A 25,589-nucleotide genomic window follows, 5' to 3' on the forward strand; every position below is an offset into this window, starting at 1 on the left:
ACAACACTATACTGAGCAATGAAGAGTTTAGGTCAATGAAGGACCGGACATTCTTTTTTGGGACATTTACACAGTATAAAAAGGAGTATAATCAGACATACAGAGGTGAGTATAAGACCTACATTTCCAAAAGTGTTGGTTTTGTCAGGAGCGTGTTACATCATTCATTTTACGCGTCTATGCGCAGTTTGTTTTTCTGACACAGCATAGCCAACACGAGCATCTCTACCATAGAGTTAGCCCTGTACATTACATGACAGGTGCTAATGCTGAAGATACCTAGCATAACCTGATAAGCTATATACTTATCTCACAACCCTTTGTTTTTGTATGAAATTAATGTTAAAGGAAATTCTAAAATATAAAATCTTAAACGATGTGTACTGAACATGCAGGGATAGCTATATCAGTGAAACTAAATAGTTTGGGATGAATTAAACTGTATTTCTACCATACATTTTCAATGTACAGCTGCGGAGTATTTTACACGAATTCCAGTTCAGTTAAATACAATTGTATTTGGTGTAGACTATGTAAAACATTTCCTGGTGTGGTACGTTTTGTTACTTCCTCATGATACCCAATACCAGGGCAATGTAAACTTATTCACAGCAAATGTATGTCATTTTCCTGTAGACGGGATGTAGGCTACTGTCTGTGGGTAGATATGTTTGCCTACCAAATGTTAATTTTGAAATCTCTGTCACGTAAGCCAATAAAGGTAAGAAGGATTGCACGGTCAACTAAGCATGGGGGAGTCTTGAGGAGATCATCCTCTCCTCTGAATTGCTTTACCGAAACAATGAATATCAATGCCAAGTCATTCACATGATGGTTTTGGTACTGTAAGACCACAACCACTAAAATATATTTGAGCAAGTGTGACCAGGCCTAATTTAGTTTGATGTAACATAGTCCTAGAGAGCAGAGATTAAAGAGTTTACTTATTATTCGGATTAAGCTTTCGTGATCTTTTAGTATCTTCAGACTCCCTATTGAGTTGAGAGACTTTCAGCTGCCATACATTACATACACGTTAATTACCCAAGGACGTGACTGCAGTGCTGTTTAAGGAATGTGCATTAGGCTACTACCTAGAACCATAGCAACAGTAAGATTTAAGCATTGTCATTCTATTTTACTCTTTCTCCTATGGTCATCCAAAAGAAAGAAAGAAAGAAAGAAGGTTATGTGTTTTGAACCTAAATGTAAAAACAATGTAGGTAAAAATGTAAACATGTGTTTAATGTGCTCTTCTGCACCTGGTTCTATTATAGTGGAGCACTATGACCCCTTAAGATCTCAGTGTAAGATATGGGGATCTGTACCCAGCTCGGTCTCCTGCTTTGGAAGAACATAACCTACCGCAGGAGAAACAAGGTGAGTGTTCTGGTCCGGTCTGGAATGACTGTGAGCCAAGCTGTGTAGATGTTTTGAAGCACAAAGAAACAAACATTTCTGTATATTTCTGTTGGACTGAGCTTTGTATTCTCTAAAAGGCCTTGTGAACCTAGCGTTGTGTTAAGCACGCTAACGAAACAACTCTTGTTTAGCCATATGTCATCTCTTTATAGTGAAGGGCCTGGTGTGAGCTCACCAGAGGTCAAAGGTCAAAGTCGCTATACAGCCGTGACTTGATATTTTTCTCCTCCTGTTCCAGATTCAGTTGATTATCGAGCTGCTCTGGCCCCTCTTCCTCTTCCTCATCCTCATCTCTGTGCGGCAATCTCACCGCCCCTACAAGCAGAGTCAATGTGAGTGTCTCCTTATGTTGCTTAATGTCGTTGAAACCTTTGCTCCAACCCTTCCCCCCCCTTCTCCCTTCTCAGGTGGCCCCCACCACTGCCACGCTAAGCTGATTAGCTCGCTTGGCGAGAGAGTGAATCTGGTACCGCAAACACTTTTTTTTTTTTTTCCCTCCCCAGCCTGTTCTGTTCTTAGACCTTGTTGTCATGCTCCGCCCTGACCTGTCAAAACTGTAGGCTGTGGATGTAGGAGTGTGAGCGTTGCGTGCATTTGTGGGCTCCCTCTCGACAGAGTTCACGTTTGTTTCGCGCTACAAATATATGGTGTTGAGAAAGACCGATCTTGTCATCACGAGAAAGCTTGCTTTTCCTCAGTTACCCCTCAGCCTCCACCACCATGATTCTAAGTCTCAGATCAGAGACTGAACAGGCATGTTCTGTGTTTTCTCTGTAATTCCAGGTCATTTCCCCAACAAAGCCCTCCCTTCAGCGGGCACTCTGCCCTGGATACAGGGCATCGTCTGCAACATCAACAACCCCTGCTTCCACAGCCCCACCCCAGGAGAGACCCCGGGGCGGGTTGGAAACTTTGATAACTCCATGTAGGTAAACTGTGCGGGGGGCCAAGTGGGGCGTTGGCGGGGCCGGATGCTGTACTCTGTGGGGGGCTTTATTGTGTGTTTATTGTGTGTTTATTGTGTTTTATTGTCTCTCGTAGACTGTCTCGGCTCATGGTGGACACCCAGACCATCCTGTCCTACAGTGGGAACCAGACAGCCTTTGCAAGCTTCCAGAACCTTCTGGAGACGATCCAGAGACTGGGAGAAAGACCAGAAGCCTGGCCAAGTACGGATCTCTCTGTTCCCCCGTGTTTGATGTGATGTCACTAAGTGTGTTTTATGTGCATGTGTTTAAGTGTTGGTGATATGCTCCTGAGTCCAAGCAATTCCACCCAAATGCCTCTTTTCATTGCCAGTGCAGTAGAACTCAATGCCTTGTTGCTCCACAGCACATCCTGTGTACATCCCGTGCATCATAGCTTTTTTCGTGTGTTTATATTACAGATTTACCTGTGGGGGAATACCTGAGAGCCAATGAGACATTTTCCAACTTCCTACTGACCAATGGTTTGTCTCGAAGTGCTGTGGACCAGTTGTTGAAGTCACGCCTCAACCTTCAGGTGGTAAGCAGCAACTTGCTCTCCCCCACCTCAGCTCACTATTGGATCTTCTAAGGACACTTAGCCTGCCACAAAGAAGCTTCTAGACACCCCATGATGCTGTTGGCAGCACGATAGGCAACGCAGTCCTCCAAGCCACAAGCTTCGTCTGAACCAGCAGTTAGACAAGAGCCTCTCTACTCGCTTTGCGGTGTCTTCCGCCGACTAAGTTGGACGTCTGCACGTCTGTTCCCACAGGTGTCTCTGGCGGGAGAGGGACTGATGCTGAAGGACATTGTGTGTAACGCCAGCCTGCTGGGCCAGTTCCTCACGGCGGAGGAAGGGGAGGAGCCGCAGGGCCTGCAGAGACAGCTGTGCGCGCTACAGTCCGACACGCTGCAGGACGCGGAGCAGCGTTTTCTCTCCCAGCTCGACTTCACCAAGTTCTTCACGGTCAGTGGCAGTTATGGAAAAAAGCCCTAGTTGCTGTTCCCAGAGTTCTCTCTTTAAGGCATAGAAATACGATGACATTTTGAAAATCAACTGCTGTACTGAAGCCAGTCATTGTGTATCAATCAGCCTGCTGTTTTGCATACTGTCAACTGTAAGTAGTGTCTTCCATACTCTAGGCTTACACAAAATACGATTAAGTTACAGAGTGTTATTCAAGCTGTTGCCTACAGATGAAGAGTCAGACTAGGGAACAAAAAAAGTATTGTCCTCGGTCGCCCATTTAAACAATTTATTTTGGCAGCTTTACAAGGGTTTCTCTGGTGAATCTTCAGATGTAGCCCTATTCAGACTGGTCCCAAAGCAGGGTTATTCGAATGCTTTGTGTCTTTTGGTCTTGGGTTTCATTGGTAGAAATGTAGATCACGTACAATCACATGGGTCTACGCAGGCTACATCCTGTCAGCTGAATAACATTAAAAAACCTATCAAGTGTGTGGTGCCATCGGAAGTTGTGACTGTTTTCAGACGAACGTAGACGTTAAGATTGACCTCCCACACTCCCCCTCTCCCCCTCTCCCCCTCTCCTCCTCTCCCCCTCTCCCACACTCCCCCTCTCCCCCTCTCCCCCTCTCCCACACTCCCCCTCTCCTCCTCTCCCACACTCCCCCTCTCCCCCTCTCCCACACTCCCCCTCTCCCACACTCCCCCTCTCCCACACTCCCCCTCTCCCCCTCTCCCACACTCCCCCTCTCCCCCTCTCCCACACTCCCCCTCTCCCACACTCCCCCTCTCCCACACTCCCCCTCTCCTCCTCTCCCCCTCTCCCACACTCCCCCTCTCCCACACTCCCCCTCTCCCCCTCTCCCACACTCCCCCTCTCCCCCCTCAGAGAGACAGGCTGAGGGCCAATGCCGGAGACCTGAGGGTCATCAGCCAGGCTGTCACTGATGTGTCCCAGGAGTTCTCCGTCATCATGGATGACGTAAGAGGAAAACATCTCATAACCTTCCTCTCGTTTTTCTCATATAAATCTTAGGTCTATTTTTAGCTAAGTAGATTTTTTAAATGTATTTTTATATTTGCTTTGTTTCGCTGAAGTATTGTTCAAATGTACAGTATTGGTCAGATACTGTACTTCTCTTTTTGACTTCAAGGTGACAGTAAAGGCTACTCCTTATAGTCCATTCTGGCTAGATCTTTCTTTAATAGCCTTGCCAAGCAGACCTGCTAACTGAATTGTAGCTGTACAGAGACCATGATGGAAAATCCATTAATGTTTCATCTCCACTTTCTTTTATCTCTCTCATCTATCTCTCTATCTCTCTCTCTCTGTATCAATTTATCTTTCCCAACATCTCTCTTGGCCTCCCTCCCGCTCACACACACACACACACACACACTTCTTTTGTTTCCTGTGTCCTCCACATCCTCCTCTGCCCCTCTCTGGTCTGTTCCTTTCCTCCTCCCCAGCTCTCGTCTCTCTCCAGCTTTGTGGAGCTCAACGCGGAGCTGCGGCTGCTGTCGCCCGAGAACCGCTCCTCCGTGCCGCGGCAGAGCTTCAGGGCCTTCTCCAGGATCATGTGTGGACACCCAGAGGTGGGAGGGGAGAAGATCCCCTCTCTCAACTGGTACGAGGACAACGATATCAAGTCCTTCCTGGGCAAGAACGGCACTGAGGTGACCGACATGGACGACGACAACACCACCAGTAAGATCTTTTTTTTACGGCCCACAACTTTTATTTCCCCTCTAGACCTCTACTATATAGTAGATAGTCATAATAGTAATGTCTATATAACAATATTTTTTACGACTTAAAAACAAATGTCGTTTACTACTAACCCTGTGTGGTTCCTCTCAGCCCCATACTGTAAAAGCATGATCCAGAACCTGGAGTCCAATCCCTTGTCTCGCATCGTGTGGAGAGGAATCAAGCCTCTGTTCATTGGGAAGCTGCTGTACACACCTGACACCCCTGCAATTCAGGAAGTCATGAAAGAGGTACTCATCCCTCTTTTCTCTGCCTCCATTCACTCTCAACTCTGTGGCCTTCCACAGATACTGTTTCAGTCTCTTTGTGATGGCTATGCTTCTTACTGGAGATACATACAGTACTTGAATGATCACGATCTGTATTCCTCTATAAGGATCTACCCTATGAAAGGAAACGGACGTCTTGATAAGAATTCAAAAGATAATTTTGCCATTATTAAATGTCTGTGTCTTTCAGTGACCCCTGACCTCTATGTCTCCTATCGTAGGTAAACAGGACGTTCCAGGATCTGCAGATTCTGGAGGACCTGAACGGTGCCTGGATCGATGTGGGACCTCGTATTAGGACATACATGGAGAGCAGTGTTGAGATTCAGCTGCTGCAGGTATTTCACCTTGAATAGATTGCTAATGCCAACCGCTAATGACAATGACATTGAAAACAATTGTGTGTCGAAAACGCAAACACGTTGAAGCCCAAAATATTGACCACTCGCTGGGCCAAGAGGTTTGTTTTCCTAGAGAGCGTGTGCTACTACAGTCACGTCTGTTTATGGCAATGTTTGTGCCAGGTAGTCCCTTTTCTATCTATAGAGTCCTTGTGTGAGGACACTTTCAGCTTTTCTAGTAAGAGCTAATCTTGTACTAACCTGAATGTGTTACTGTACACTATTTTATTACACATCGGTGTATACAGTGTTCCAAGTAGTGTCTACTCCCAAAAAAGATTGACTCTTAAAAAAGGTTTTTAAGTATAAGAGCCATGACACGCATATTGGTTTGCTTCTTGCTTTATCTATTATCCTAAAAGTCCTTCTTACACCTCTGTGCGCCCTGCCTTCCCTCTGTGACAGGATTTGCTGAAGCGACCGGAGGTGGCCGTGCTGGTCAACCTGCGTCTGGAGAACACCAGCTGGACGGCCTCCCGTATCGCCCGCTTCCTGTCCACGCCGCCGCCCGGCACCCCCAGGAAAGAGGGGGCTCCGCCCACCTGGCTGGACGTGTACAACGACGTGAACAGCACCATCACCACCCTCGCTCAAGTCACACAGGTGCACAGCTAAGCCCAGCTTTAATGGCAAACAACATAGCTCCTGGAGAGTTTCTCGGTTAACAAATCCAGTTCCTGGGTTAACAAATCCAGTTCCTGGGTTTAAAAAATCAGTGGAAGAAATCATAATCAACACAAAATAACTGTTTTGAGATTACGAGTTGCAACTAAATCCATAAGCATCATGTTATTGTCCTTCCTGGTTTCTCTTCCTGCATCCTGTCCTGTTCTCCAGTGCTTCTCTCTGAACAAGCTGGAGGGGGTGGCGTCAGAGGGGGCTTTGATTGAGAGGGCGTTGGACCTCCTGGAGGACAGGCAGTTCTGGGCAGGCATCGTCTTCCTCCTCCCCAACTCCTCCTCCGACAGCCTCCCTCCTCACGTCACCTACAAGATCCGCATGGACATCGATGACGTCACGCGCACAAACAAAATCAAGGACAGGTGAGCATACCTGTGATTGGACATGCCGTCACTGTGAGTCGGCTAAATCGGTGATAGCTGGTGATTTGTGTTTGTTAAACTAGTTACAAACAAAGGTTAGTACAAGGTTAGTACAGCGTTGAGATGGTCCCGCCAGTTAGTACAGTACAGGTTAGTACAAGATTAGCTCTTACTGGGGGGTCAGATGGCTGAGCGGTTAGGGAGTCGGGCTATCAATCAGAACGTTGTTGGTTCGATTCTGGCCATGCCAAATGATGTTGTGTCCTTGGGCAAGGCACTTCACCTTACTTGGATCGGGGAGAATGTCCTTGTACTTGTACTGTAAGTCGCTCTGGATAAGAGCGTCTACTAAATGACTAAATGTTAAATCTGAAATCATTTTTCACCCTCCTTGTCCTCCCCTCCTCAGGTTCTGGGATCCAGGCCCTGCGGCTGACCCCTTCAACGACATGCGCTACATCTGGGGGGGGTTTGTGTACGTGCAGGACCTGGTGGAGCGGGCGGTGTCGCGGGTTCTGAGCGGCATGCAGCAGACCACGGGCATCTACCTGCAGCAGATGCCCTACCCCTGCTACGTGGATGACGTGTGAGTGACGAGGGCTGATCCCTGTTCTTCCTTTCCTTTCTTTTTTCCATTTCACCCGGCGGTCCACCTCCGATCTTTTCCGCTAACCTTCGAACCTTTCCTCCCCATCTCGCCTCACCCCTCCTAAATCGCCCCACCCTGCCGCGCCCCTGCCTACCCCGCCCCTCAGCTTCCTGCGCGTGCTGAACCGCTCGCTGCCCCTCTTCATGACGCTGGCGTGGATCTACTCGGTAGCCATGATCATCAAGGGCGTGGTGTACGAGAAGGAGGCCCGTCTGAAGGAGACCATGAGGATCATGGGCCTGGGCACGGGCACGCTGTGGGTCAGCTGGTTCATCAGCAGCTTCGTGCCTTTCCTCATCAGCGCCGGGCTGCTCATCGCCCTGCTCAAGGTGAGGGGGGGGGACGGTAGACCCACCAGAAACCTCGCTTTTCGTCTCACGGGCATGGGCACAGGCACGGGCATCTGAATCGTTACTTTATCCTCTCACCACCCCTTCTTCCTTCTCCTCTCTCTCCTCTCCTCTCTTCTCTCTCCTCTCCTCTCTCTCCTCTTTCCTCTCCTCTCTCCTCTCCTCTCCTCTCCTCTCCTCTCCTCTCCTCTCCTCTCTCCTCTCCTCTCCTCTCCTCTCCTCTCCTCTCCTCTCCTCTCCTCTCCTCTCCTCTCCTCTCCTCTCCTCTCCTCTCCTCTCCTCTCCTCTCCTCTCTCTCCTCTCTTCTCCTCTCGTCTCCTTTCCTCTCTCTCCTCTCCTCTCTTCTCTCCTCTCTCTCCTCTCCTCTCTTCTCTCTCCTCCCCTCTCCTCTCTCCTCTCCTCTCTCTCCTCTCCTCTCTTCTCCTCTCGTCTCCTTTCCTCTCTCTCCTCTCCTCTCCTCTCTTCTCTCTCCTCTCTCCTCTCCTCTCTCTCCTTCCTCTCCTCTCCTCTCCTCTCTTCTCCTCTCGTCTCCTTTCCTCCCAACAGTGGGGGGACATCCTCCCCTACAGCGACCCCTCCGTGGTGTTCTTCTTCCTGACAGCGTTTGCCACCGCCACCATCATGCAGTGCTTCCTCATCAGCACCTTCTTCTCCCGGGCCAACCTGGCTGCCGCTTGCGGGGGACTCATCTACTTCGCCCTCTACCTGCCCTACGTCCTGTGTGTGGCCTGGCGGGACCATCTCAACACCACTCACCGCATCCTCGCCGTGAGTAGTGGTCAGGTGGCTGAGCGGTTAGGGAGTTGGGCTGTTACTCTGAAGGTTGTCGGTTCGATTCCCGGCTGTGCAATAATGACGATGTGTCCTCGGGCTTCACCCGACTTGCCTCGGGGAGAATGTCCCTTTACTTACTGTAAGTCCTTCTGGATAAGAGCGTCTGCTAAATGTAAGTGCCAGAGTAGGCCTCAGGAACCCACCTCCCCGGGGACCGAAAGAGGCCTCAGATACTCTCGATACTAGCCGCAGAAATGGAGGTCTCAACTTGTCGCCTGTTCCTCTGTCGCAGAGCTTCTTCTCCCCGGTGGCCTTTGGCTTTGGCTGCGAGTACTTCTCCCAGTACGAGGAGCAGGGCGTGGGCATCCAGTGGTTCAACCTGCGCTCCAGTCCCACGGAGGGAGACACGTACAACTTCACCACCGCCATCGTCCTCCTGTATGTGGACGCCTTCCTCTACGCCGCCGCGGCCTGGTACATCGAGGCCGTTTTCCCAGGTAAGACGTCGATGTGGGTTACTGCATATGTCTCGAATATATTAGGTGTAGTTCGTAATGTGGTGTATTGTGTAGCAAATGTGTGAATGTTTACTATATACTGAGATATTAGACATACAAAGGAAAATATAGGAATTCATGGTTTCTGTATTCCCTTGGATTTAGTTACACGTTGGCATGTGTGGTAGATATCTGAATGTGAAAGGTGCGATAGTGAGAGTTTTGCTGTGTGTCTCAGGGGAGTTTGGGATTCCCAGACCCTGGTACTTCATCTTCCAGCTCAACTACTGGGGTGGGATTCCCCTGGAGGCTGGCATGCCCCTCCCCCCTGTACCCAGAGACCACAACCAAGGTAACACATTCCAATGTACTTGAACTTGAATGTGAAAGTTAAGTGATTTCACGTATTGTTAGTAAACATGAAATGTCCTGAAAGAATCAAAAAGTGAGGCCTGTCTCATGTTTAGTTGTTATGCCAGAGATGGGTGAGCCAGAGTCTGTGACTGTTAAGGAGCATAACACAGAGAATTGTGAGATGAAGGTTCAGTTACAAGAGAGTGAAAATTGAAACTCGCCCACAGTTAGCTGTTCCCTGTCCACAGATCGTATTGAACCGGAACCCACACACCTCATGCTGGGAGTGGCTATCCATAACCTGGTCAAAATCTACAAACAGGGTGCCAAGCTAGCCGTCAACAACCTCAACCTCAAGTTCTACGAGGGGCAAATCACCTCCTTCCTGGGTCACAACGGTGCCGGCAAGACCACCACCATGTAAGGTTGACTGGTCTCTAAACTGGTTCAAGTGGGTCTAACAAAAATCTGACGTTGCGTCCCTTTTTGTAACAACAACTGTGCCGTCCCGTTGGCAGTTCCATCCTGACCGGCCTGTTCCCCCCCACCGCCGGGACGGTGTACATCAAGGGAATGGACATCCGCACGGACATGGACATCATCAGGAGAACTCTGGGGGTCTGTCCCCAGCACAATGTTCTCTTTGACATGTAGGTGCCTACTGCATGGGGGTCAGATGGCTGAGCCATTAGGGAATCGAGCTATTAATCAGAAGGTTGTTGGTTCGGTTCCCGGCCGTGCTAAATGAGGTTGTGTCCTTGGGCAAGGCACTTTACCCTACTTGCCTCGGGGAGAATGACCCTGTACTTACTGTAAATCGCTCTGGAAAAGAGCATCTGCTAAATGACTAAATGTAAATGTTATGTACTGCCTAGCCCTTTTTCACTGTACCTCTTCTTTGGAGATGGTCCTTCTCGATTCTCGCTGTCTGTCTTCAACTGTAACCTCACAAGTTTGTTATTTTTCGATCATCAGCGTAGCATTCTCTTATGATGAATCAGGTATCGCAAAAATGTCAAAGACTAACTGGACTTCCTGTTTGTGGCGTGACTTGTTTCCTCCTCCTCCTCTCCTTCCACTCTCGGTGCTGCCAGCCTGACTGTGGAGGAGCACGTGTGGTTCTACGGCCGTATGAAGGGCATGTCCGGGGAGGACGTGAGGGAGGAGATCGACACTCTGCTGGAGGACGTGGGACTGCTGCACAAGCGCCATGAGCAGACCAAGAACCTGTCCGGTAGCTCCCTGCTCTTCACGGGTTCCCTCACGCCCCATTTAAGACTCACATATATATATATATTTTTATATTCATTCTTTCATTAATCGATTTTTATTATTTATAAAATTAAAAAGAAAAAACATTCAAGGCTGTCTTGACCCCATCGTCCCAGGGAGTCATGGGGGAAGCTGACTTGGTGTCTGTGTGCTCTGCTCGGACCCCTCTCCTCCCCAGGGGGCATGCAGAGGAAGCTGTCGGTGGCGATAGCATTCGTGGGGGGCTCCAAGGTGGTGGTCCTGGACGAGCCCACGGCCGGGGTGGACCCCTACTCTCGGAGGGGCATCTGGGACCTGCTGCTCAAGTACCGCAAGGGTCAGCCTCGTCTTACTGTCCTCAAAGAGGGGCAATAGATCATAGTATATCATGTAGTAATAGTATCTAATTTAAAATATACTACATGTTAAATGGTGATGTTGCTCCCCCCCCCCCATCAGACCGCACCATCATCCTGTCCACCCACTACATGGATGAGGCCGACTTGCTGGGGGACCGCATCGCCATTATCTCCCAAGGCAGGCTGTGCTGCTGCGGCTCTCCCCTCTTCCTGAAGGCCCGCCTGGGCACGGGCTACTACATCACCGTGGTCAAGAAGGAGGGACTGGAGACCCGGCCGGCCAACAGCGCCAGCGCTCACAAGCTGCCCCCTCCCACCAAGGTGAATCCTCATCCTTCTCTGAACTCTGACCTTCTTAAAGCGACATGCTTTTGAACCCAAACCGTCTTGTGTTCCAGGACAGCGACTCGTCCATGAGCGATGACACAGGGCTGGGCAGCGACGTGAGCGGCTCAGGTCAGTGTCACACCGGGTTCCCCGGCTAACATTGTTTTTGCTAACTCCTCCCAGCTAAAACCCCGAGCAGAAAAAATGGTTCGGGTTTGGAGGAATTTCTGCTTGCACCCGGCCTGGCTTGTTTAACAGCATTTATTCACCAGTCAGGTGATCGTTTTAAATCTCCGGTTGACCCACAATCCCTCTCCCCCCCCCCCCCCCCCCCCCCCCCCCCCCCCCCCCCCCCCACCCAGACCTGGCAGCGTTATTGGCCCTCGCTCAGCATCATATCCCAGGGGCTCGGCTGGTGGAGGACCTGGGGCGTGAGGCGGTCATCAACCTGCCCCAGACCTGTGCAGAGGAGAGCAGTTTGGCCATCTTCCTCACAGAGCTGGAACACAGGAAGGCAGAGTTGGGGGTGTCCAGCTACGGCCTGTCTGACACCACCTTGGAGGAGGTGAGGACATCTCCCACACACACGCATACACGCACCTACACACACGCATACACCCACACACGCATACACTGTCACTTAAAGGCACATAAGGAATCCTCCATGCATGCACACAGGTGAAAAGGTCATTCACTGCAGGGTATCTTAAAGCCTCATTACATGCACAAACACACGCGCACACAGTAACACTCTCTCTTATCCCCATCGTGACTTGATTATATAAATAAAACAGCCACAATTTGAACCTGACCACTACCTAATCAGCTCTAGTAAAGTATCCTGTACTGAATGTTATAAAACCCCCTTGACCCTTGTATGCATGTAGTGTCTCAGTGTTATCCAGATCAAGCTAGGTTTATCAGGACGAGTGTATTTGTGAAGTGGCTGTGACAGTAATGTGCTTAGATCACCTCCATGGCCAGATGGATCCCGTTTAATTCACAGGGCTCTGCTCTCTTTTCCTGACCTCGACACGCATTGATCTGTCGTTGCTGGGGCGTGAAAGGTTGTTTTAGTTTCTAGCACTAGACTCGATATTTAACCGAGTTTGTTTTGGATTCAAATGTTAATTCTTCTTTTTTGTACCTTCATGATTTAGGTAGGTATTTCACAAACTAAAGCACCACAGTCAACTACAGAATTTCCAATGAATGGAATGGAAAACTGAAAAGTTATCGTTACCTAACCGTAGCGTAGATACATATTTGTGCGTGCTACAAACGTGGACGTGTGGTATGCTGCAGATCTTCCTGCGCGTGGCCGAGGAGACGGGAGTGGACGTCGACCCAGAGGAGAACCCCAGGCAGGCTGGCACACCGCCAAGCCAGGGCCCAAGCCAGGCCCCACAGGGTGGGGCGGCTGAGGACTTAGAGACAGGTGCCCACACACACACACACAAGGAGAAAAACATGCCTTTTCACTTCCTGAAACATTTCCATTCACAAACGTCCTTGTGCGTCCTCGTGTGTGCCGTCCCCTGCCCCAGTCCACCTTGTCTCTCTCTAACTGTCTCTCTATAACTGTCTCCCTCTAACTGTCTCTCTATAACTGTCTCCCTCTAACTGTCTCTCTCTAACTGTCTCCCTCTAACTGTCTCTCTCTAACTGTCTCCCTCTAACTGTCTCTCTCTAACTGTCTCTCTCTAACTGTCTCTCTCTAACTGTCTCTCTCGAACTGTCTCTCTCTCTGCACTGCTGCCAGGAAGGAAAAGACCTCGTAAGCAAGGTACCCATAGTGTCACAACATCGTGGGCCCAATAACCTGCCTCGCTAGCTTCGCTAACCAAATAACAGATGCTACGCTATCTCTCCTCTCCCCCTCACCGATCCCTCTGACTCAGTGATTCAGCCGTGAGAACCACCCCTAGACATACATGACGTCAGTTGTCCTTTCGCCCTACCCGCAGAGCCCCAGGAGACGGACCTGCTGAGTGGAGAGGGCAGAGGAGGGGTCCCTCTGACTGGCTGGTGGCTGACCTGGCAACAGCTGCGGGCTCTCTTCATTAAGAGATGGCTGTACGCGCTTCGCAGCCGCAGAGGCTTCTTTGCTCAGGTAGACTTGAACAAGAATAAAACCGCGGATAAATGACTCGGAAATAGCAAAACAAGGTTTTATTAAACCGAGTCGTCCTGTTCCTGTATTCCACTGTACGAACGTGACACGAACTCTTGCCAACTTGCCTGTATTGTATGCTCTCTATCGCTAACTTGGAAGTAAAGAGGATACTGAAAGTTGTAATCTGTCTCTGTGAAAGGTGTCTGAAAGCTACATGCTGTCTTTCAGATCGTGCTTCCTGCTGTGTTTGTGTTGATCGCTCTTCTGTTCAGCCTGGTCGTTCCTCCGTTCGGGAAGTACCCTGCTCTTGAGCTGCAGCCCTGGATGTACGGTGAACAGTACACCTTCTACAGGTACTGAACAGGGCCCCTGACAGGAAATAGTTACCCTGCTTATAGGCCTGCTTTTAGTCACCCCTATCAACTGCATCTTATTTGGCTCAGTGTCTGTTTTATTGTTCATATTAATCTTTTAAAAGGTCTGCTATCTTTTAATGGTCTTTTTTTTTGTTTACGAATAAACGGCAGTTGCTATTTGATTTGGCTCCTGAATGCTTGTTAAACACAATTCGACATTGTCCTGTTTGACAGTGATACACTTGTCTCTCCAGTAATGATGCCCCTGGGAATCCTGCTATGGAGAATATTCTGGATGCCCTTCTGGACGGACCAGGGTTTGGCACTAAGTGCATGGAGGACAGCAAGTAAGGCCCATCCTCTTCTCCATTCACAACCTGCAATCTGATCCCTCCTAGTCTACGTTATCTGATTTCTCTAGAACCAACGACAAAAGGGAAATCAGACACTTACAAATAAGTAAACCACTCTCCCAAACCTGTTACGCGCTCCCGTCGAAAGAATCCTCAAGATCAGTTGTGGTCCCTTTTGTGTTTGTTGTGAATCATTTGAAAGAACCGGATCACAACCATGGCAAATTGAGGGGGGCTAAGCCATAAGGAGTGAGCATTCGGCCTCTGTTTGTTCCCTGCAGGAATGTCCAGTGTGAGGCTGCGGAGCGGGGCTCCATGTACATGCGCCCCCAGGTGTCCTTCTCCACCTGGCAGATGTTCAACAAAGGGAACTGGAGCCGAGAGAAGGCCTCTCCTGACTGCCAGTGCAGCACGGAGGAGGTGCGGAGGATGCTGCCAGACTGCCCTCAGGGGGCCGGGGGTCTGCCCCCTCCACAGGTCAGAGACATGTTATTAAAGACGTTCATGTTATTATGTCCTGTGATTTTATTGACGTTCATGGTGTTCCATGTGGTTATGTTGAGTGTGTTGGGGGGGGGGAATGCACTGTGGTGTATGTTTATGTGACTATTCCTTACCTAAAATACTTCAATGCAAATTTGAGACAACTGAATGTTTGAAGTTTTGTTTTGTATTCGAATGATTTGGCCCCTTCATCCACAGATTAAAAGATTCACTGGTGACATACTGCAAAATATGACTGGCCGCAACATATCTGACTACTTGGTCAAGACCTACCCTCAGATCCTAAAGAAAAGGTGCTTGCTTGGTTGCTCATCATCACTGCTAGTCTTCAATGATTTCCTCACAGATTTGCCTTTGCCTTGACGGTTTTACCATCTTTTATCTCATTTCAGCCTAAAGACTAAAAAGTGGGTCAATGAATTCAGGTGAGCTGAAGGCAACTGTTATACAAAGTACAAACAATCAAGGCCATCACGGTAGTGTCAGCTCTGTGAACACCAATGGGATTGTGAACGACTGTCCTATGGACTTCCTGTGTTTGCAGATACGGGGGCTTCTCATTGGGTGGGCAAGCCAGCCAGGCATTACCGCAGGTGCACCACATCCAGGACTCTGTGACGTCTGTCAGATCACGCTACAGAGTAGCACAGGTAGGGGGAGTCACCGGGCTGTACCACTTCTTCAACCGGCAGGGTTTTGATTCTCTCTCTCTCTGTGTCTTTCTCTCATTCTTTGTTTCTTTCTCTCAGTCTGTCTTTCTTTCGCTGTCTCCATCTCTCGTTCTCTCTCTCTCTCTTTCTGTTCTTCATCTGTTTTACAGTATGTGTTATACAGAATATCTGTTTTGACAGAATACCTCACTGGACCTGCTCTTGGGTCGACTTCCAGAGTTTCTAAGTGGACTGAACAGTCAAAACAACGTGAAGGTGAGAGGTGGCAAAGGATACGTTTTACTTCATGTGCAAATATGTGTCTGTGTGTGTGTTTGGCTATTTAAGTCACTGTCTGGGTTTTGTTTAACTACTGCCCTTCCCGGATCCAGGTGTGGTACAACAACAAAGGCTGGCATGCCGTGACATCGTTCGTCAATGTCATGAACAACGGCCTACTGCGTGCCAGCCTGCCTCCCGGACCGGAGAGGATGAGGCATGGCATCACTGCATTCAACCATCCCCTCAACCTCACCAAGGAGCAACTCACTGAGATGGCCATGTGAGCGCACCATCTCTCTCTCTCTGTCTCTCTCTCTCTCTCTCTCTCTCTCTCTCTCTCTCTCTCTCTCTGTGTCTCTCTGTCTCTCTCTCTCTCCTGTCTTTCTCTCTCTCCTGTCTCTCTCTTTCTCTTACGGTTTCTGTACTTTCTTACTCTTTTTCTCTTTATTTCTCCTTATCCCTCTCTCTCCCTCCCTTCCTCCCCCTCTCTGTCTCTCCCTCCCTCTCTCTCCCTCCCTCCCCCTCTCTGTCTCTCCCTCCCTCTCTCCCCCTCTCTCTCTCTCCCTAACTCTTTCTCTTTTTTCTCCCTCTCTCTCAATCCACAGTGTTCTTTCTATAAAGAGCCCTTTTGTTGAATTAAGCCCAAGATTAAACTGCTGAAAGTGTTCAGTCCCTTCTCTACTTGAATCTTTGTTTGACTGCCCACACCTCATAGTTTGAATCGCTCTAAAGTGTTGCGTGAGCATGAATTAATAACAAATATTAGATGAAGATTAAGAACTTGCTTGGTATTTCCAGTTTCAGATATCAAGAATAATACCCCTATACATAATACCACTCACCCAAACCCTATCATTATTTAAAAGATGACATAGTCCCTTTCCACTAAAACATGTTATACAGTGTGCGGCAGCATACCTTTAATTCAACTGCCTCCACACCTGTTTCCAGGATGACAACCTCAGTGGACGTACTCGTGTCCATCTGTGTGATTTTCGCCATGTCCTTCGTTCCGGCCAGCTTTGTGCTGTTTCTGATTGAGGAACGAGTCAGCAAGGCCAAACACCTCCAGTTTGTCAGTGGCGTCAAACCTATTCTGTACTGGCTCGCCAACTTCACCTGGGACATGGTTAGTCCCTTAATTAGCTTTACAAGTTGTTTTACTTGGATTCCCTTTTTTATGTCTACTGATGTCTATTAATATGCATTTATTGAGTTATATAGTTATATAATCATTAGATGAAACTGTATCCTGTGAAATGTGTCAGATTCTAAAGTAAATGTATTTGAAGATGTTACCAGGTTCCTCACATGACAGTTTGTCACAGTGTCGTTTCCTTCCTCCCCTCCCAGTTGAACTACACGGTCCCGGCTACCATGGTGGTCCTCATCTTCATGTGCTTCCAGCAGCAGTCCTATGTTTCGGAGAAGAACCTGCCCGCTCTGGTCCTTCTGCTACTGCTGTATGGGTGAGGAAGATGGCTGCTCCAGCACCTGCAACTACAACGCACCGCTTAAAAGATAACAACTTTGAAGCTTGTAGCTGGAATACAGATTGGATACCGACAACATGATTTCATTCCCCCAGTGTCTTATCTATCAAGATCACATCTATGTGATATCACTACGATTTAGCGTTCTTTATTTTAATGGTGTTATTGAGGGTGTTGCTAATGGTGCTGTGTGTTTTTCCCCTCTGTTTCAGCTGGTCCATCACACCTCTCATGTACCCAGCATCGTTTATCTTCTCCGTCCCCAGCACTGCCTACGTGGTCCTGACCTCCATCAACCTCTTCATTGGCATCAATGGCAGCATCGCCACCTTTGTCTTGGAGCTGTTTGTAGACGAGGTGGGCTCAGTTATTTGTTGTTTATTTTGATAGCAGGTGTGGTTAACTTTGGAGGCATATAAGGGTCAGGTGGCTGAGCGGTTAGGGAATCGGGCTATTAATCAGAAGGTTGTTGGTTCGATTCCCGGCCTTGCTAAATGACATTGTGTCCCTGGGCAAGGCACTTCACCCTACTTGTCTCGGGGAGAATGTCCCTGTACTTACTGTAAGTCGCTCTGGATAAGAGCGTCTGCTAAATGACTAAATGTAACTGTAAATTACCCCCATTTTTTCAGTAGTCCAGTTGTGCAACTGTTTGATTGACTTTTACATATATTTTGTTCTGATCTCATTGTGTTATCTTGAGCTCAATATGTTGTCTGTCGGATTTTCAGCACTTGAATGAAGTCAACAGGATCCTGAAGAAAGTTTTTCTAATCTTCCCTCACTTCTGTCTGGGCCGGGGCCTCATTGACATGGCCAAGAACCAGGCCATGGCTGATGCCTTCCTGAGACTGGGTGTGTGAAAGTTTCTATATCCAATCCCTCACATCAACACTACATCAGTAATACAGTCGGCTGCCTTTCATCGTCTCGTAGGTCAGGTGGCTGAACGGTGAGGGAATTGGGCTGGTAATCTGAAGGTTGCCAGTTCGATTCCCGGCCGAGCCAAATGACGTTGTGTCCTTGGGCAAGGCACTTCACCCTACTTGCCTTGGGGGGAATGTCCCTGTAGTTACTGTAAGTCGCTCTGGATAAGAGCGTCTTCTAAATGACTAAATGTAAATGTAGGTCACCAGCGTATCTCTGTGTCCACAGGCACTAAGCAGAACCTGGAGCCTCTTCAGTGGGACTTTGTGGGGAAGAACTTGTTTGCCATGGCGGTTGAAGGATTCATCTTCTTCATCTTCACCATACTGCTACAGTACAAGTTCTTCCTTAGCTGCAGGTATGACCGCTAGAAAAAGAGGCTAGAGGGTACTGAAGTTTGCCCAGCACAAAACCTCTGTAGTCTTTATCAAGGACAGAACGATTCCTTGGCACCAACCACACCAACTACAGCTGTTAAAACTGTGCACTTTTGATTTACACTTTTCTGTACACTTTACATTAAGGTTATAATCACTACCATGCAACTACACAGCAATACCTATAGAACATAGGAATTGCTGTGCAAATAAATGGTATAAAGGTTATAACAAATGTGTACAAAGGCATAGTATGCGACATAAATAAAAAGTCAAATGTGATGTAAATGTGTTGCTGTCCCTCCAGGCCGTGGTCTGAGCTTGAGATGCCTCCGCTGGGCCCGGAGGATGAGGACGTGGCCAGGGAGAGAGAGAGGGTGAAGAGTGGAAAGGCCCAAGCCGACATCCTCACCATGATGGACCTGAGCAAGGTACTGGGACAACGTCAATACAGATCATAGCATCTTCGGGACTGGGGCTTTGGGCTTGGCAGCAATGCTGTGCGCTGTGATTAGTTCACGTTTTCATCTCGCTGTGGGTTGGGAATGCGGCATTGTTGTGTTTGTGGTGTAGGTGGGTAAAGATTTTTGTGGTGCAGGTGTATAAAGCTGGAAAGAAACCGGCTGTGGATCGACTGTGTCTGGGGATCCCACGTGGTGAGGTGAGACATTAAATGTGTCCTGTCAGACACCAACACTTCATCACCCACAAACTGTACCATGAACTACTGTACAGTTCAGGTGTTTCACACCTGCCAAACTGTGCGTGACAGCCATTATGTGCCCGTATGTGCAGTATGTGGCCATTTTGTGCCAGTATGTGGCCATGCTACCGTGTTATCCATGGGTGTGACATGCTGTTATTCCCCCTACGTGTGCCAGTGTTTTGGCCTGCTTGGAGTTAACGGAGCTGGGAAGACGTCGACCTTCCGCATGCTGACAGGAGACACCCCCATCACCAATGGAGAGGCTTTCCTCAGCCATCACAGGTAACCACCGGGCTCGATTGGACAAGCTCAATGCCACTCTCACATCGATCCTTTTGACATCATGACCTCTGGCCAATTGCTGTAGTTGGACCACAAGCTGTCAAATAGGATTGGTAGAGACCTCGTTAATGCGATCCTCAAGCACATTCACTGTAGATTCCTGTTGCATGTCCTTGGCATGCAATGTTTTTTAAATGTTCTAATTTAACGTAACATTTTGTGCTTGTCCCACAAAACAATAAAAAATAAAGTTGATCAGCAAGTATTTGGTCATGCTGTGATTCCTTCCCTGTCCGTAGCGTGAGCACTGAAATGGAGAGAGTGCACCAGCTGATGGGCTACTGCCCCCAGTTTGACGCCATCAGCGACCTGCTGACCGGACGTGAACACCTGGAGTTCTACGCCCGTCTTCGAGGGGTGTCGGAGGAACACGTTTCCAAGGTAACAGCCGAAGCAGTCGGTTAATGAGCGTTTGTTTAATTCCAACGTATTTAATACGTATTTAATTCAATTACAACGTACTTCCTGGTTGGCAGTGAATACTTTACAGTTAAAAAAGAATAATTGCTTACCATGCGTGGAATCAGACTGATGAACATATTCTATATACTCTATATATACTCATCTGTTTTTTCCCCTTCATTTTGTAACTACAGTACTGACTATAGGAGGTTTTTGGAATGAGATTGGTCAAATGGGACTGTCCCCGTCCACAGGTGGCCCAGTGGGGGGTGAAGAAGCTGGGACTGACTCAGTACGCCGAGCGGCAGGCCGGAGGCTACAGCGGAGGCAACAAGAGGAAGCTTTCCACCGCCATCTCTCTCATCGGGGCTCCTCCAATCATATTTCTGGTGTGTGGAGCTCAGTGACCTGTTTAGTTTCAGCCGTTTCACATCGAGCCCACGTAGAAGTGTAAAGGAAGGACAGGGATGAAATATGCCTTTGTTTTTCCGTCATAATCTGAGTTATCGTTCATGGTTCAGGTTAAGGTGGTGTCAAAGATTGTTACGCAATGATTGATCCATCCCTCTTTTAACCACGCCAACTGTGTGTAGGATGAGCCCACCACAGGCATGGACCCCAAGGCCAAAAGGTTCCTGTGGAACTGCATCCTCAGTGTCACCAAGGAGGGAAGGGCTGTCGTTCTCACATCTCACAGGTAGGGAGCAGTGTTTCATAATCGTGAATAATAAGGGAAACATCCCACGTTTTCATCTGAAAATACTACATTTGGAATATGGCCTCATTCAAAATATTCAAACGAAAAAAAAAATGCAGTTTACATGGCCGTATCATATTCTGAATATTGTCACATTCGGAAACATACAGTTATATTAGTGTGCATGTTAATGTGCTGATGGGGGGGGGGGGGTTCTCCCTTGTGTGGTGTGCAGCATGGAGGAGTGTGAAGCGTTGTGCACCCGCATGGCCATTATGGTGAATGGAAGGTTCCAGTGTCTCGGCTCTGTTCAGCACCTCAAGAACAGGTACGTCACATGCTGGGCCCCCCGGGGGGGGAACACTCTTTTGACGCCATGTGACACACGCACACCGTTTTAAGAGAATCTCCTTCAGTGCACCAGGCCGTTGTTAATGTCGAGACCTGGACTTATGGGGTATCTACAATCCCTGAGTATATTATTCAGACCCATCCCTAATCCTGCAAAGCTTACAAAACGTGTAATCCCATTACGTACTTGTGTGTCGTGTCTGTTTACATTTACATTTAGTCATTTAGCAGACGCTCTTATCCAGAGAAATTTACAGTAAATACAGGGACATTCCCCCGTGGCAAGTAGGGTGAAGTGCCTTGCTCAAGAACACAATGTCATTTGGCACGGCCGGAAATCGATCTGGTAACCTTCTGATTACTAGCCCGATTCCCTAACCGCTCAGCCTCCTGACTCCCTGTCTGTTTCAGGTTTGGCGATGGCTACACAGTGATCCTGCGTCTGGCGAGCACCAAGCCCCCGGAGAACCCGTGTCCAGTGGACGTTTACATCAAGAACTCGTTCCCCGGCATTGAGCTGAAGGAACGCCACCAGAACGTTCTGCAGTACCAGCTGCCCTCGCACATCTGTTCCTTGGCGCGGGTCTTTGACGTGCTCTCCAACAACGACGAGGAGCTGGGCATCGCAGACTACTCCGTCTCACAGACCACGCTGGACCAGGTAACGTCGGGTTCAAAGGGACTAGTATAAAAGAATATGCCTTGGCTAGATATGTTGGACAACAGCAATGTAACATAAGGCTACAGTAGTATTTGTCTTGTTTAACGACAGTGTTTAGTCATTGTAGGTATTCTGCAATGGACTGCAACTCTTTTTCCCATTTTTTTTCTTCAGGTTTTTGTCAACTTTGCCAAAGAGCAGTGCGATGACGACCAACTCAACGAGGTGATAGTCAACAACGGAGCCACAGCAGTGGGTCACAGCAGCCGTGGGGCCTCTCCTGGACCCTCAAAGCCGTCTAACAAACCAACTCCAACAAACAAGGCTCCCCAGTCAGGAAAGTCATCGGACAGCAAATCCTCGGACGGCAAACCTAAAGAAGGCCAATCAAAGGAGAGCAAATCAAAAGAGGGCAAATCGAAGGAGGGCAAATTGAAGGAGGGGAAATCCAAAGAGGGCAAATCGAAGGAGGGGAAATTGAAGGAGGGCAAATCAAAAGAGGGGAAATCTAAACAAGGAAATCCCAACGGGGTGATGGACAGCAGTGTGGCGATGACCAGCCGACCGCAGCCAGAGGAGAAACCCTCAGGGTCCGAGGAGAAGCCCCGGACGAGCCAGGTTGTCAGCTGTGGGTCAAGCAGCAGCGGTGGTGGTGGTGGTAGAGAGGAGAGCAGGACGTCCACGGCCAACGGGTCCAAGAGAGCGGCAGAGAGCTCAAGCGGTAAAGATCCGGTCGCTCTCTTCCTAGTGGGGAACGACACTCAGGAGAGCAAGGTATAAAGTGGACCGGGAACGTATGAGGACATGCAAGAAGTATGGTTGAAATTTGGCTGAATTCCATTTTGTATTAAGACATTCGCTCCCTTGTGAATTCCCCAATGTTCTGAACATACACGACCAGATTGTCTGTAGAATCATTGGACTTTGTTGTCATTTTCTGTGGAACAAGGTACAGTGCAGGTAATTGGGTGATGTTTTTGCTAGCTTTCTGTTGTGGGATCTTTTAAGAAACTGCTACAGAAAGTCCAAAGACAAAAAAAAACATGAAATTAATATGAGCGTGTGCTATGTCGAATAGGGAATCGCGTTACGCATACCATCCCAACATCCAAATTGATATATGTTTAAGCTCACTGGAAATGGTGTCAAAAGAAAACATACAAATGGAATTCAGCAAGAGACGCAAAGTGTTCCTCTTGTGTTCTCTGGAAAAGGAAGACGCTACCAGACGACTCCTCTACAGTCTAGCTTTGGTGCCTTTTTCACTCTCTAATACAGCTACAGTACAATACCTCCTAAAGAGTTGAATATACTCAAATACTATGGTGCATTTCCATGGGACTGGTCAATGGCTTATCTTATTATAGTTTTTGTTAAATTTTATCTTCTTTTACCTTAATCTTGAATGTGTTTTGGTTTCGCGATGACTATGTTAAGTCATATTCACACCAACAAAAAAGAGTAGTCAATCAAATCAACGTTAATCAATGTTCTAACATTTGCATATTTCCCTAGAACTCATTAAAAAATGCTGCACACAAGCTGTCCACTGAATACATTCATTAGCAATTCCATTCCATATCCATCAACATTTTCATTTGAAGTATTGCACTTTTTATTTTTTTACAGATTCACCACAAGCACTTTCGTTATTTTACATTCAAAAAAAGCATTGTAAAAATGTGTTTAACAATGCCTATGTCAGGGTTGGGGAAAATGTCACTGAGCAATTATTTCAAATGCTTTTATATACGCTTTTGCACTTTGCAAGTAAACAAACTTGCTCTGTAAATGTATATAATTGAAATGAACCTGACACACAGCTGATACAGGTCAGCAGTTATTTATGCATTTGTCAATCAAAATCCCCCCCCCCCCCCCCATAAAACAGTTTACTGCAAATCCAAAGACAGTTACAACTGTAATGCACAGTATTGGAGAAATGGTTATAATAATGATAGGCATGTGTAGAATATATGCAATATACTACTGAATGTACGGTTGTCTTCTGTGTACTATGCTTGGCTGTCATACTGTACTTGAAATATTATCTGTGTATATATTAGTAGATGTATATACTGACAACATAGTAGTATATAGTTGTGGGAATATAAAGACTGAGTATTTTGTTCTACAGATGAATAAAATATAATTAAATGTACAGTTTTCATGAGTGACTTTGGTGGCAGTAAGTCCCCTTGGTCATGCTAAGGATGACGGGCAGTTTTTGCTCTGCTGTCTCGGAGCTCTCCTTCAGCTTGACCTCTGGCGGTGGGCATCTTCCTTTCCCCCTGTATACATGGTATAAAAAGTATTGGAAGTTAATTTAGGGTCACAAATCAATTGTCTTATTACAGCAAAACTTAGTATATATATGTTTTGGACATGTGCAGTGCGACAACTTTATTTTTCATCATTCGATTTTATTCTTTCTTACTGCGATCTGTAGTTTCCTCTTGGTGGTTTCCTCTTATCCCTCAGGTATAGCAGATTACTGGTCATGAGATGGGCTGGATAGGCAAGTCTCCCTCCATTATCACTTTCCCTGTCTTTTCTTCTCAGTCTCTCCGTCACTTGCTGCAGCAGGGACTCTATACTGGACACTGAGATCTCAGGTAGGCAAAACTGAGGTGACCTCTGGGGTTGTGAACACAACAACAAAACAAAGATTTGTACCACATCTATTCACTACAACTGTGAGATAAACTACTGTGCAACACCAGCCAGACATTCAGATAGGCTACTAGTGAAATGACTTGAAACAGCCTAACAATAATTATAAGAACACCAGAATTGTGAATTATAAGATTTTTTTTTTCAGTGAGTAATCAATAATGTATTTTTTGGATTGATTTGAAGGTGTTCTTACTTGTCTGTGGCCTTCCATCCAAGACATGGTCAGAGGACTAGTATCCTGCAACTTAATGCTTGGAAGTGCTGTTTTGTGCTCACTGCCAGTCTTGGTATGAGGTTTGATCAAAGCATCCTGTTTCGAGACACTGATCAGTGGCAGGGTAGTAGTATGGGCTGGAGACCCTGGAGCCAAGCTGTCTGAATGTGTTGACCGAATAAGGGATGGTCTACTTATAGGCGGTAGTAACCTAGGTTTGACCGATTGTGGGACTGTGGCTCTATCTAATTCTAGACTTTGATTGGTTATCTTTACATTTTCTCCTGGCTGTGGTCGAGGTTTTTGTGGTATCCTTGTCCATTCCTCTGTGCCACACACAGGTTCCTCATAGTCTATAGTATTTACTTCCTCTTCTGTGTCCGGCTCTTTAGCTGAAGCCAAAACAGTGCATAAATCAATACAGATTTTCAGCGCTGTTGTTGTCTTTAATGTGTCCGAGGCCATCTTTTTACACTTTACATATTTTTTGTTAAGTTCACAACGAGTTGATTTTGTGGCATTCTTCTTACATGAATACTTTACTCCACCCACAACAAGTTGACACGGTTGTAGTATGTCGCAGAATTCAGCACCCACGTCGTTCTTGCTTATTAGGCCAGTCTGTAAACACTGTCTATGTGTCCACATTCTAGCCTAAGCCTATGGATAAATCTGGATTTATACAACAAAAAAGAGTAACATACCTGAAGGAAAGATTACTAATACCCACACTATTATTCTGAACATCATGAACGGGAGCAACACTCTTTCGCCAACTGTTGCTGCTTAACAGCCCAAATTGACTCCTGCAAGACTTCAATAAAACTGCTGTTATGGAAACGTTTACAAACTGACCCAAATTGTAATGGTGTTGCCAGCTCATTAGGTGGCTAGCTTTTTTTGTACTAATTACTACAACAACACTATCACTTTCTTCACAGAATGTGCGTTTTAAACAAATTGTCATTTCTGTGTAGCCTAACATTTTATTTCATGTGTTGCACAGGATTGTGTTCTTAATGGGGCCAAACACCATTGCCCTGGCATTCTACAGCCTCGATCTGGTCTCCGCGCAAATCC

General features: G+C 47.4%; 2 protein-coding genes across 3 annotated transcripts; one reads left to right on the top strand and one right to left on the bottom strand.

Moving 5' to 3' along the window:
• On the top strand, positions 1 to 23,478 carry abca7 (ATP-binding cassette, sub-family A (ABC1), member 7). The gene is made up of 49 exons (XM_047050280.1): positions 1 to 105; positions 1,278 to 1,380; positions 1,661 to 1,754; positions 2,206 to 2,347; positions 2,464 to 2,591; positions 2,810 to 2,928; positions 3,163 to 3,357; positions 4,247 to 4,339; positions 4,828 to 5,065; positions 5,219 to 5,358; positions 5,619 to 5,735; positions 6,204 to 6,401; positions 6,636 to 6,841; positions 7,251 to 7,427; positions 7,597 to 7,819; positions 8,387 to 8,608; positions 8,907 to 9,111; positions 9,350 to 9,463; positions 9,714 to 9,885; positions 9,984 to 10,115; positions 10,560 to 10,699; positions 10,916 to 11,053; positions 11,176 to 11,396; positions 11,474 to 11,531; positions 11,765 to 11,967; positions 12,708 to 12,840; positions 13,370 to 13,515; positions 13,747 to 13,871; positions 14,129 to 14,221; positions 14,509 to 14,704; positions 14,930 to 15,024; positions 15,124 to 15,156; positions 15,276 to 15,381; positions 15,583 to 15,657; positions 15,774 to 15,943; positions 16,615 to 16,792; positions 17,017 to 17,132; positions 17,369 to 17,513; positions 17,888 to 18,011; positions 18,312 to 18,441; positions 18,768 to 18,891; positions 19,059 to 19,121; positions 19,342 to 19,448; positions 19,748 to 19,889; positions 20,165 to 20,299; positions 20,504 to 20,607; positions 20,843 to 20,935; positions 21,370 to 21,619; positions 21,794 to 23,478. The coding sequence occupies exons 2-49, from the start codon at positions 1,315 to 1,317 to the stop codon at positions 22,397 to 22,399; spliced, it is 7,230 nt and encodes a 2,409-aa protein (XP_046906236.1). The 5' UTR covers positions 1 to 105; positions 1,278 to 1,314; the 3' UTR covers positions 22,400 to 23,478.
• A 13-nt stretch (positions 23,479 to 23,491) lies between these two features.
• Positions 23,492 to 25,490, bottom strand: LOC124487904. 2 transcript variants are annotated; one of them, XM_047050287.1, is made up of 4 exons: positions 25,040 to 25,490; positions 24,489 to 24,901; positions 24,057 to 24,256; positions 23,492 to 23,910 (listed from the first exon to the last, which is right to left on the bottom strand). In XM_047050287.1, exons 1-4 carry the CDS (start codon positions 25,155 to 25,157, stop codon positions 23,787 to 23,789), a joined length of 855 nt encoding a protein of 284 aa, XP_046906243.1. In that variant the 5' UTR covers positions 25,158 to 25,490; the 3' UTR covers positions 23,492 to 23,786. The 2 variants fall into 2 exon arrangements, with proteins under 2 accessions (XP_046906243.1, XP_046906241.1); XM_047050285.1 differs by having other exon boundaries at positions 24,489 to 25,490.
• Between the last annotated feature and the right edge of the window lie 99 nt (positions 25,491 to 25,589).

Source organism: Hypomesus transpacificus, unplaced genomic scaffold (assembly GCF_021917145.1).
Source record: "Hypomesus transpacificus isolate Combined female unplaced genomic scaffold, fHypTra1 scaffold_107, whole genome shotgun sequence".
NCBI lineage: Eukaryota > Metazoa > Chordata > Actinopteri > Osmeriformes > Osmeridae > Hypomesus > Hypomesus transpacificus.

Bases quoted from the DNA above. Each gene is read 5' to 3' on its own strand.
- abca7 (XM_047050280.1), top strand. From the start codon at position 1,315: ATGGGGATCTGTACCCAGCTCGGTCTCCTGCTTTGGAAGAACATAACC. The intron at 18,892-19,058 runs GTACTGGGACAA...TTTGTGGTGCAG, and splicing joins CCATGATGGACCTGAGCAAG to GTGTATAAAGCTGGAAAGAA. The intron at 20,300-20,503 runs GTGTGTGGAGCT...AACTGTGTGTAG, and splicing joins CTCCTCCAATCATATTTCTG to GATGAGCCCACCACAGGCAT.
- LOC124487904 (XM_047050285.1), bottom strand. From the start codon at position 25,157: ATGTGGACACATAGACAGTGTTTACAGACTGGCCTAATAAGCAAGAAC. The intron at 24,257-24,488 runs GTAAGAACACCT...TCACAACCCCAG, and splicing joins GGATGGAAGGCCACAGACAA to AGGTCACCTCAGTTTTGCCT. The intron at 23,911-24,056 runs GTAAGAAAGAAT...CCATGTATACAG, and splicing joins AGAGGAAACTACAGATCGCA to GGGGAAAGGAAGATGCCCAC.